General features: G+C 40.6%; 1 protein-coding gene across 1 annotated transcript; it reads right to left on the bottom strand.

Moving 5' to 3' along the window:
• Positions 1-80: 80 nt before the first annotated feature.
• Positions 81-12,379, bottom strand: ESD (esterase D). Its single transcript, XM_026854748.1, has 9 exons — positions 12,185-12,379; positions 11,560-11,635; positions 10,519-10,607; positions 8,643-8,741; positions 5,919-6,043; positions 4,809-4,928; positions 3,040-3,138; positions 1,405-1,572; positions 81-300 (listed from the first exon to the last, which is right to left on the bottom strand). The coding sequence occupies exons 2-9, from the start codon at positions 11,625-11,627 to the stop codon at positions 220-222; spliced, it is 849 nt and encodes a 282-aa protein (XP_026710549.1). The 5' UTR covers positions 11,628-11,635; positions 12,185-12,379; the 3' UTR covers positions 81-219.
• Between the last annotated feature and the right edge of the window lie 20 nt (positions 12,380-12,399).

Below are 12,399 nucleotides of genomic sequence, written 5' to 3'. Positions count from 1 at the left end.
GCACCTTCCTGGTGCTGAAAGTGTTTTCAAAGCATGCAAGCACATTCACAATACTTACTCGAAAGCACACACATCAAATTAAGTGGGACTTTTATTTTTCTTAGCAGTACAGTCAGAAGATCTCCCATTTTACAGACATTACTTCAGAACATTATTTTTGTTTAGTTCACCTATATCTCTTGATTCATATTGGACAGACGACGCTCACATCCAAATGGTTCAAGCATTGAGGTATTTTGCATGGTGTTTGATGTGGTCATTAATAAATGTAGCAATGAAAAAATAGCTGTGATCATAACCCTAGAAAAGAATGGCAACAAATCAGCAAACACATATAGTTCATGATAAAGCAATCATGCTAAGGTCTCCTCTAGGAAAGGTAATGAATCTCCTGGTTTGATCTGTTTTAAGAAATCAAAAATACCTGTATTATATATAAAAACTGTGAAGGATACCTAACTAACAGATTAAGTATATATGAACCCTAGGAAGCTAACCAAACAGAAAGTACCTTAACCTGCCCTAATCTGGACATGTAAATTAGAGATGGGTAACGGTGAGTGTCAGCTGCAGAGCGCAGCGTGATGTGAGGGGAACGGTTCCCCTCACTGGCACTGCCCTACTGGTAGAACACAGGGTAGTATAAGGAGAACACAGCCCAGGTCTGAATTACTGCTCCAGCACTATGCTAAAATGACATGTAAACCTCCGAACTACACCACTTTGTCAGCACTAATTGTATCTTTTTTGTGCAGGGTTTATGATAAATCAGAGGACAGTCCCTCATTCTCCACAGCCGAGCCCCTCACTGAGTCTGGCTGGAAGTTGTCAGTTGCTTACAAAGACTCCAGTGCTCTCAGGACAGCACTGCTCTGGGCCACTGCACCATGGGAAAGGGCAACCCTTCCACCTGGGCCTTTAAATGAATCTAAGATTTGAGGCAGTTACAAACCTTTCCTGATTTACACAAACACATGCAAACTAAATCACGAAGTTGTATGCTAAACACAATACCCACAGTACAGATAAGGAATCCAGCAAAAGTACACCTGTTGCTTTGCTTGGACAATGACTGTGATACTTATTAAAAATCATTAATGCTGCTGCTTCGGCCGACCACTGGTGGCTTGAGTTACCATCACAGATCAGTTTGTTGAAACGAAAATCATAACCCCACCTAGTGGTGAAAAGCAGCTGAATCTGATGGATATTGCACTCCTTGATGGCTGCTATGAAGGAAAATGTCCTTCTCACCCTCTTCCTCACTTGGCCAGGGACAGACTCACAGGTAAGTAAGGGAGAGCACGTCCCATGAAGAAGAGAAACCCTCTTAACTACCTGCCACACAGACCCAAAAATCACAAAGCAACAACCCAACAACCATGGATTGCAGAAGCAACTTGCCTGCTGCAGTCTAAAGACGACTGGGATTTTCTGCTCTGTGCAGGCAGCAATGAAGTTATCAGGCAGTAACTGGCCTGCTGAGAGAAACTGGTCATCTTTGCCTTGATCAATCAAGATATCCAGGTGAGAGTCTGGATAGGACTTCACAAGTTGTGTAGCATCATATGCCTGCAGGAATAAAAGAGAAATGACCTTCAGTTATATGTGTTAACCTGGGTCAGATTTGCTCAGTGCAAGAATGTTATGGATGGAGTGCTGGGTCATACTGATCAGGTCACCAAACTGCACTTTGGAAAAGCAAAAAATCGGGGAATTCCAGACAACTGAAAAGTAATACCCATGTTTTGAAAAGGGCAAATGGGATGATCTAAGTAATTACCAAATTGGCAGCTTGAGATCAATTCTGGACCAAACAAAATGTCCAGCCCAGGGCTAAATTCATACAGAATCAAACAGCAATATAATCTAGTACCAGTTCACATGCTTGTACAGAAACTAGATCCTGCCAAAGTAACTTGGTATGTTGGTGTAACTATTTTGTCAGCTAAAGGTTAAAACACCAGTGTAACAGGTGTCAATTTGAAGCAGAAATAATGGAAATCAGAGGTTGTGTATCTGTGAAAAGGCAGGTCTAAGTTGATCTACTGGACTGGGTTTTGAGAAGAGCTTCAAAGCAAGTTAAGGGGCTAGAAAACTTTTTTTTTTTTCAAATAAAATAATTATGTGAATGTAACTTTAACTGGTTATTTTTAAATATGCAAACTATTAATAACTGTGGAAGCAGCTAGTGCTCACCATTCCTGTAATGTTTTAATCAGACTTGGATGTCTTCCTAAGAGATACTTTCATTCAATTTATGAGGGACTTAACTGCAGCTTGTGTTTATTTACAAGAAAATCAGAGTACCTGGTCACAATGATCCCTTCTAACTTAATTCTACGGATACTGTGCAACATTTATGCTGACATTAAAAATACTGAAGGGCTGCCCAAGTAATGCAGCAACAGGCATACAAACATTTTTATATATTAAGCCATGCATGTACAGCTACTTATATTTCAAAATTGGGGCCCTGGAGTTAAAAATCTAACTTTGCCTGGTTTAATCCTGTTCTACAGGATACCAATTTCCCAGTATCCAATGGGGTCCTCTGCTACCTGCCTCCAACAGGCTGCCCCTGCAAATGCCATGAGGCTCATCAGTCTCTGAGCAGTTTGTAGCAGTCTCTCTTTTTAGGCTACTACAAAAACCAGCTTGTTTGTGTATTGAGAACGGAGTTTTTGAGAAACAGACAATAGCCTAACTCTGTTAAACTGCTCACTGCTTCCATCCAGTTCAGAAAGTCTCAGACTGCTCATAATTCTTCTTAGCGCAGATCTTAAGGTCTTCATAGAACAGGGAGGAATTTAGTCAATTTGATGAGATTCTATCTCATTACACGTGCTACAAGCACCATCAGGCAACAGAAAGTCATAGCCATCAGGAACATACAAGGCTTACCCATGCTTAGGGGTGTAGTCAGATAACATTACCAGCGCAGGAGCACCCTAAAGCTTTGTTCCAGACTCCTGCTGCGATACCTCTACAGATCACTCATTCCTGTGTGATTAAAGGACTGCAAGTTGGAACACATACCTCCCATTTGCTTACATCTGATCCCAGATATCCACCGAGCGCTTTCTTCCCCCACTGACACTGCATAGGGTTGCAGATAGGAGCAAATGCTGATACAGACTGTTCAGCAAAAAAGCATGAAAAAAAGGTATTTATTAAGAAAAGTGATTTCTGCTAACTAACAAGCAAATGAAAAGCATTTTTGAAAATTGTTTTGAAGTTACTGTCAAAACCCAGGACACACACACCCCCAACCCTCTGAGTGCCCCAACCATTACCCTACTTCCCTCTTAGGTGTTCTTTCTAGCCCCATAGTTTTGCTTTCCTTTTTGCACATCAGCCAAGCTTCAAAAGGCAAGGCTAGACAGCCAGTTCCCTTCCTTGTTGGAGATAATGGCTTGAATTCCCTTAAGCAGCAGAGAAGGATCTCAAGTCTACTGCTGGGTCAGCATGGTCAGAACGTGGGACCACTTCACCTCCAATTGGATTTTGGCAGAGCACAACAAAGCCTGAGGTGTGAGGCTGCTCAGTCAGCCTAAATATGCAACACTGTCTCACAAATTTAGGTACCTCCAGGGTTAGGGGTCAAGCAAAGCGCATTTTAGATCACAGCTCCGGGTACTGGTGTCTGAAGTCCTAGTCCTATTCTTACATTCCTCTTTTGGATTTGGCCATGGGACATCAATATTTCCACTCTCATGTCTTGCAAGAAATAGCAACAAACCACTTAATACTAAAATCCAGAAGAACAGAGTGTGTCTTTCCAATTTATTGTTTAATTCTTTTTGATGACACAATTTACAGTTAAGTGCCAACAGTGAAAATGGAAATTTTTGAACTACTGGCTCCAAAAGATAAAAAGGAGAGATAAAAATAAAGCTTTATCTTACACTCAGCTCTCTTATAATGCCAAGCTAAGGACACTGAACAAATGTTATGCTATTTTCAAAAAGGCTGTTCCCTTTTTGCAGAAGCTGACTACAAAGTGCAGGTTCAGGACAGCCCATGAAAGGACTGATACACAAAGGCAGAGAGCCCTTCACCTCTCAAACACCAATGTCCAGTTCTCCCTCAGAAATGCATTTTACGCAAGCGTATCTCCAAAGAGGACAAAAAAATTCCTCTCAGCCCTCATGAGTATAAAGGAAAGGCAAATCAGTTCCAGCATGCTTGATTTAGATTCAAGTAGAATACAAATGAACACAACTTCAGATACCTAGACTACTCCAAAAATCAATCTTTAGGAAAGTTGACATGCAAACCTCAGGGGTGGAAAAGAAAGTGGGGGAAGTCCTTCGGATACTATTCTGTGTGCAGTTCAGGTGCTTTACAGTTACACTTGCTATCAGCTGGAGTTAATAGACTCTGTAGTAAATTCTAAGCAAGCACACATATAGTGGTGGTGAAAAAATTTGCTGGTAATAAAAGCTCCAAAATGAACAAGACAGGATTTGAAAAGATACATCAAATCACACAATCAGATTTCTAGACAATACTGGCAGCAAGAATTAACTCCAGAGCTAGAAGGAGCCTGTGTATATTTAAATGTAACAATTGGTTTGAAAGAGCTGTAGCATCATCTACAAGAAAGGGGACTTACCCTAACTTTTAAAATTTGAAGATTTTAAAAAAATTTCACTAATACTCACATTCCAGAGTACATACTGCTACAACTACGACTAGTTATACATTTAATACTGTAACAGGACTTGGTGCTGTGTTTTCTTTCTTCACTTCTATAGAAATTTGTATAAGCCTTAGTATATCTCATAAGCTGTATTATATCTTACTTTGTACTTTCCAGGATTCTTCAGAGCAAGAATAAGAGCTCCATGACCTCCCATGGAATGCCCAAAAATAGACATCCGTTCAGGGTCAGTTGGAAAATTGGCATTTATTAGTTTAGGCAGCTGTAAAGGAACAACAGTGTAATAAAAATGTTAAAGCAACTTCAGTATGTTTATGGGAAAAAGCTCACAAATAACTAATGTGTTTTAATGCCAGAAAGCCACTGAAACCAAAGGCACATCTTTGGTTCTAGTCTGACATTTGTGATAATGGCCTGAAAGCAATTTGAATGGGACTGTAAAATCAAAAGGAAACAATTCATCTGATAATAAGTAACTCAAACTATCTCTACAGAAATCTATCGTAAACCTGTAACAAAAGATGTTGGAATTTCATAATAAATATAGCCTTATTTTAATAGATACATAAGTATGATGTGCTCCTATAAGTGACCAGAATGGCAAATCATCCTTGGGAGATTACTTGCTCTCCGTATTCCCATCAACTTTGGTTTTAATCCATACCACAAAAACCACATGCAGAGTAAACTGGACACTCACCTTTCTAATACGTATCTCAAGGATCTACTATTATATCCAGTTAAGGGAATCAAAAACAAACCCACCACCCCACCCTCTCCAGACAGGCAGTGAAAACAGTCTAAACGAGCAATACAAAGTACTGGTGCAGTGAAACACAGTGGGATGTTTCAGAAGCAGCAGAGTAGAGATTTTACAAGAGCAGAGATTGCACAACTAATGAATCAAGATTAGAAGTGTAGGCCAACCCTGTGGCACCTCTGGCAGAAAAGCAGACTCCAGAAGCTCCTGCTCAATCCTTGCCAGGTCTTATCACCTCTGTGCTGCAATTCACTCCCTCCTGTTTGGTAAGGAAAGGCCTAACAACTGGGTAAATCCAATCACTGAAATAATAAAGATTAAAAAAGAAGTAACAAATCCTTTTAATAAAAGAGGAAAGCAAGATATTGACAAACCATCCACGGGCTATCAAGATCACTTTAAGCAAGCTTTGGATATAGGAACAAAGAGCATGACTGAACCACACCCCTTCTCTTACCCAACAGCACCAGGACAACTCAGCAGCAAAGTTACCTCATCCTTTATGTAGGAATACATCCTATAGTTTGTTTTCCAAGGATCTTCAGTGGCATCCACATAAAAACCAGCACCAGTGCCAAAATCCCAGCTTTCATCTTCCCCTTCGATATTGCAGCCACCTACCATGAAAAATCTTTCTATAGTTACTGTCTTCCCTTTACTAGATGTTGAGAACTGGACAACCTGCCATAGAAATCAGAGACTTGGGACACAAGTTCCTCAATCAACATGCCTCTACCCCTCCAGCTATAAGACAATTCAGATTTTAATTCATTAATAGTGTTTTCAAGTGTTAGTTCAACAACAGTTTCAAAACGCCACTTACATATTATCTACAGATGTATCCAACTTGTAACTTGTTTCAGTATCGCTTCATAAATAAACATAACATACAGATCTCTCCCAAAACAATTCTGTAAAGCTTCATCCAATTCACCCAGGGACTTACTCAAAAGTTGGCACTTGTTAATTGGTGCTATCAGCTTAATTCAGTTATTAGACCTCATCCTATCAGATACAAGAACCTATGTGAGAAACAGAAACTGTACAAAATTTTCTTTCCCCCAGGACAGAAACATATATCACCAAATGTCCAGACTAGTTTATGTGCTTCAAATAATGTCTGCTACACCTCCCTCTTTCAGATTCAACAGTATAATAACACTTACTGTTCCCCTCTCTACCTTTTCTGCAATTCATTTCATTGCTCCCACGTATAACTCCCCATAAAACTTCAGTAATTTCTTCTTTGAGTAACTGCAGGACTGCATCCTCTTTTCCAAGGCTGCACCTTCAGACTAAATTTGCAGATGTTTCCTTGAAAGTCAATACATCACATCCAGTCCTCTCTTACTCTCCCTTTGATTAGCCTATGATTTACCAGCCTGGTTTGCAGAACAGAATGTAATATTTCAAGGTATATGTTACAGGAAATAATGGCCTCCTTTTCTCCAAAATTTCCTAGTTTCTGCAATCTGAAATTACATGGCCTTTCACCACTGTCAGATAACACTGCAAACCCATGTGTAATTTGACAGTCCCTGACAATTTGTGCAGAGATACCTGCCACCCTGTCACAGTGTGAAACCAGATTTTTACAAGGATCAAAGTTGAGTTTGCTCCACTGACATGCCCTTGAACAATGAGTGATTTTGTAACTTAGTCTGGCAGTCACAAGGACTGGAGTTGCTTACACAACAAGTTGAATACAAAAAGTCTAACTTCGGTCCCTCGGAGATAAGGCAAAAACTCAGAAAGTTCTGCCATGCAATGAAGGCAGTGCTGATACTGCTAAAAGAAATTTAACAGAGGCCTTAAAAAAAGAAATTTGAAAAGGAACCTGCAAAATACTGCTCAGCACACCTGTCTGGAAAAGCAAAGCCCTACAAGGAAGGAAAAGTAAAGTCTATCAAGGCCTGACAGAGGGTCTGTAGTAACAGGTATTTCATGTTTTCAAGCAGTATTTTTCCCCATACAGATACATCTCCTATGCTCAGATCTCTTAATTTGTGATTACATTTGAACTGCTCTTTACTTGTTTCTTCAGACAGCTCAAAGACATTTAAGAACATTTGGGGTCTCTGAGCTAAAATCTAAGAGTATAATATGAAATACTGAAATTCCTCTAAACAGCAGAGCAATCCTGATCAAGTAGACTAAAAGGCAACAGAGAAGTTACAGAGGGTTTTAAAAGAAAATGGACAAAACCATGAACTATGCAAATGCAGTCACACAACGAGAGAGACAACTTAGCACTGAAAACAAGTCCCAGTATAATTACCCCATGTGAATAATGCAAAGGCCGGTTGCCCATCTCTAGTCTGCAGCAAACAGCAACAATGAAGCGCAAAGTTCATTAATACACAAGTTTTGCTCTTCAGTCCCTCTTCATTAGAAATGTGCATTTCTGTTCTTTGACCTGACATGACTGCAAAACCTATACGTGTGAAACATTTTCTGGAAAGAATGTCACTTCATTCTCATATTACCTGTGTTCACATCTGGCTCACTAAAGCTTGGGAAATACTAGAAGACTGCCACCCTTGTATACAGCACTCACAAGACTTTTAGCAGAATCCAGCAAATGCTAAACATTTAATACACTGAATCACCAAAAGACTGTATTTCCCTTAACTGCAGACCCACCATTTTCAGGTTTCCTGTACCACACACAAGCTCATCCTTATACAAATAACAGCACATCATTTTAAAAAGCCATTCATCAGTAGTCTATTGCAGCTGCAGGGGGGAAGGGTTTCTTCTGCTTTTCTAAGTACTGGAATCCTCTGGAGACATGTATTTAATTGGCTTTAGAAGACAGAATACAATAAAGAGTAAACATTCATCATTGTGTGACAACACAGCTCTACAGATTTTTTAAAGTCTCAGCAAGCCACAAAGTACAGGCAAGTGTCTCTGATATCTCTGATAACACATGCCTAGTTTTCCTTCCCTTTCCTTCATCCTGTACTCAATGGCCCCTCTTTGTTCTAGTTTTAGTGCCATCACAATAAGAGTTTCAAATGTCAAGCCTTCACTACCATGTTATTAAGAACATAGACAATATAATCTAGCAAACAATCCAAAGTAAAGGTGAGGTCATATCCTGACTCAGGTGGGTAACATACTTTGTAGCAAACTGCAGCACTCCATTCTTTGAGGATAAAGACAGTGTACTTCAGCGTAACAACTGTTATCATGTCTCTTGTTATAACTTACGTGGGCTTGTGTCTGGTGCGACTACAATAAGGCCATGTTCAGCTGCAGCTTGATGAAAACCAGATTTCGTTATAAAATTCTGTTCTGTGCAAGTTAACCCTAGAGAAATAAAAATATCATTGGTTACACATGGCTCACAGCATACCAGTTTCAAAAACCTTCTTGACAGAAAAGGTTTTGAATAAACAAGAGGGATTCCTATCTCCATAAACACGGAATAGTCTTTTCACTAGGTTCAGCAATACTTAGCAATCCACAGAAACAGACACAGTTGCACTTTCACATCTAGTCACATTAACATTTGATGAGAAACAGGTCAATGTGTGCTCTGTACCCCCTTGAGCGCCTACTCACATGGCATATACAGTTTCCCCAAGTATTGTGTATTTAAATCCACTGACTACAGACAGTGTCGCTACAGTTAACATTGTTAACTTCTGACATTAACCCTGCAACTGTATTTTTCTCTTTACCACCATTTCAACTGTATGCATCACAGAATTATACTGTGGTCTGACAAATCCTACATCCTTCAGACAGGATAAAGGCCCATAAGCACTCTGGTTCGAAAACCCACAGCAATCCACGTCTTTTGTACAGCAGCAGGCCCAGATGAAGACCAATTGCAAGCAAATAATATTGCACACCAGTATTTCAACTTCTCTTCACTGTGCCATTTGAGAGGGGTTAATGATTCTAGTTTTCTCTGAGGACAAGTTGCAAATAACCTAATTTGACTGACATACAAGCCAAGACAGTATGGTTTAGATTCAAATAATAAATGTGCTCCATGACTTGGGAGCTCTTCAGACAATTTTGATGCTTCCAACTTCAAGGGCAAATATTTTTACCCGGTCCACTGTCATTGGCCAAATTAGATCTACAAGCTATTTTGTGAAATGAATGCATACAAGGAATATAGTCTCCACACTACCAGTCAGTTCTCCAACTTTCTAAACACAAGTCTCAATATAGCAACTCCTAAAATTACAGAACAGACAGAGCTTCTGCTTTTCATTTTGAGTAAGAGAAAAGAAAAAAAGATGTAATTAATTAATCCTGGAGCCACCACCAACATAAATCTGACCATTTTGAAAGCAATGCCTTAACATTATTTATGCACTTCTGGTGCAAGACCCAGCTCTGTTGGGAGATGACAGAAATAGGGTAGAAGAACAAAGCCAGGATGACTGGGAGCACATGTTTGTCCATACAGTCTCATCCCAGATTGCCTTACATCCATCAAGACAGCAGCCGGATGGGACACTGCAGGAGCTGAAAAGATGAAGAAATGATGCTGTGGATGAGACAACTAACTCCTGCCACACAACCCTCCTCAGTCCTGGCCCTTTCTGGTCCCACAGGGTTACCTTCCTCTAGATGTGCTTGTGCAACACAGCTAACAGCACCTCCCCTTCCAAGTTCACCAGTTGCTCCTTGCAAAACAGCACTCAAAATAAGGTGGAGTCCAGAGGACAAATTTGCTGGCTCTCATGGGCTAGATTTTGCCCCCTACCCTGTCAGTTGAAACAGTCTGTCATGGACAAGGGGAAGCAGGTGTCCCAATGGGAAGGCCTTTCAGGGGAACCTTTAAATATATAAAAAGTAAGTACATTTTAGAAAAAAAAGGGTAGACCTTACTGAACACTGAGCATTTTATAACACAGTCTGGTAGGCTAACCCCAGAGGCCATCTGCATCCAACTTCTTAATCACAATACACTCAAGAGTAAATGCATGTTCCAGAAGACAATATTTTGAGAATGCAAGAGCTGCCACTGTAGTATCTCTACATCAGGTTTTCAGTAACTGTAGCGCAGTAACTTAAACACGCTTAACATTATATTTTTTATGTTACTAAAATTCACGTTCCTTACCTGAGAGCCAATACAGCACAGGACACTTTGCAGTTTCTGCTTTTGGAGGCAAGTAGATTCCAAATTTCATTTTGCATTTTAGCTCTGCACTGTATTAATAAAATACTTGTTATCACCACTACTAAATTAACAAGGTCACAAACGTTAAAAAAACAAAGCTGAATGAAAGCATTTCATTCAAAGGGAGATTTGGTCAGTGAATTATAACAAATAAGTTAAGAAATAAAGTGAAAAGTAATTCTAAAACTTAGCCTTAGCCTCCTGAATTGACAACAGCTAACCTTCCTACCTTGTTCTGGATATATTTAAAACAGAGACCTACAATAAGACACATTTTTGCAGTGCTTCTGACTGGGAACAGTCTGAAAATTTAATTTTGAACCCTAGCAATATTTAACTTGAGCTCTATTAAACTGGACAGTAATTTTTACTGAAGAACACATCCACATCACATCACTTGCAGAATATGCCCTGCACAGCATGCCCCAGCAAGAGAGGTTTTCAGTCTGCTAACCCTACAGAGTAACCAATTGTCCAATTAACACTAAAGCCTAAAATTGTCAATAAAAGCTTATCTAAGCATAACCGATGATATTTTTTCTTTGGACCAGAAATGAAAAAAAATCAAATGTTTCCTTCTGTCCACCTTTGTCAAACAAGAATCTATCTACTGGATCTGTCTGCTCACGGCATTTTTTAAGAGCGCACAGAAGTGAAACATTTGATAGAGTGAATGGAACTTTGTATACACGGAGGTTGTTTGTGCTGCGAAGAGGAAAACCCAAACTAATGGAGCTCCATTTTCAAAGCTGAAAGTACTGACTTCCCATCTCAGATCTGCAGCATTAAGTGTACTAGACATGTTAACCATTAACACAGAAATGCAAGAACACTGCCAAAGCCGCAGGAGACAGCACTCCTTAGTGAAATATGGGTATTAGTGAGAACACGCTATTTTTCTGCAGACTGAGAACGCTGACAGCAGATAGTATGGATTCACTGCCCCATGCTAAACATCTGTGTTGGTTTTGTAGCGTTTACCTGTCATGTTCAAACACCTTCTGGAAACCCTCAAAGCATTTGTTGCTGGAAACCTGCTTCAGTGCCATGGCTTTAACTGTAAAAAAAGGAACAAGTTAAATTTGAAAATAAAACATTCCTGGACTCATAGTGAGTTATGAGAAAAGTTGAATACAATTTAAAGCATCTTTGTTTAATATCACAATTTTTCTGAAGAATGAACCTCCTGCCAACATTCTGATCTTTTGTTAACTTTCTATTTCCCCATGGAAATGGAGAGGAGGGGGAGCTGAACTCTTGCAAGCGGAACCGACAAACTGACCTTCCTGCTTTCCTAGAGACCCACATGTCCAATCACCTTTTCCTCTGCAGTAACTGTAGCTCCCCCTTTGTCTGTCACAAAGTCATGGAGTCATGGGAGTTTTAAAACAGCTGGGAGTGCGCTCATACCAAAGTGGCTAAGGAAACTCAGGAAGGCTGACACAAAGGGAGATGCTGTCAGTTTGCACGGACAGTAAGGCCAAACAAGCAGCTGAAAGGGGAAGTGGCCTAAAGGGTCAACCCACAAGAAAATCGTGAGGAGAAACCTGGTAACATCAGACCAGGTAACAAATGTCAACATGAAATGCCAAAATGTCCCTTATACCTGTGCACTGCTCTGGTGCGCCATCGGGCAAGAAAAGCCACGCACCACGGGCAGCCCTCGGGGCCCGTTCATCGCCCTCTACCGGCCCGTGTCACACGCACCCCGAGGCAGCCCCTGCCCAGGGGCCGCGGGAGCAGCACGAGGGCCGGGGCCCGGCTGGGCTGGGCACCCCATTTGCGTTTCCACACCACCAGCCGTGCCCCCCGCGGGCCCCC

This window comes from Athene cunicularia (assembly GCF_003259725.1).
Source record: "Athene cunicularia isolate RWA chromosome 1 unlocalized genomic scaffold, athCun1 chr1_part1, whole genome shotgun sequence".
Classification (NCBI taxonomy): domain Eukaryota; kingdom Metazoa; phylum Chordata; class Aves; order Strigiformes; family Strigidae; genus Athene; species Athene cunicularia.
The sequence above is the reverse complement of the archived record's forward strand: the minus strand, read 5'-3'. Positions and strand labels throughout refer to the sequence as shown.

Excerpts from the sequence above, each read along its gene's own strand:
- ESD (XM_026854748.1), bottom strand. The coding sequence starts at position 11,627 with ATGGCACTGAAGCAGGTTTCCAGCAACAAATGCTTTGAGGGTTTCCAG. Across the intron at positions 3,139-4,808 it reads AGAATCCTGGAAAGTACAAA|TCTGTATCAGCATTTGCTCC; the intron begins GTAAGATATAAT and ends TTTGCTGAACAG. Across the intron at positions 301-1,404 it reads TCGTCTTTAGACTGCAGCAG|GGTTATGATCACAGCTATTT; the intron begins GCAAGTTGCTTC and ends ATTCTTTTCTAG.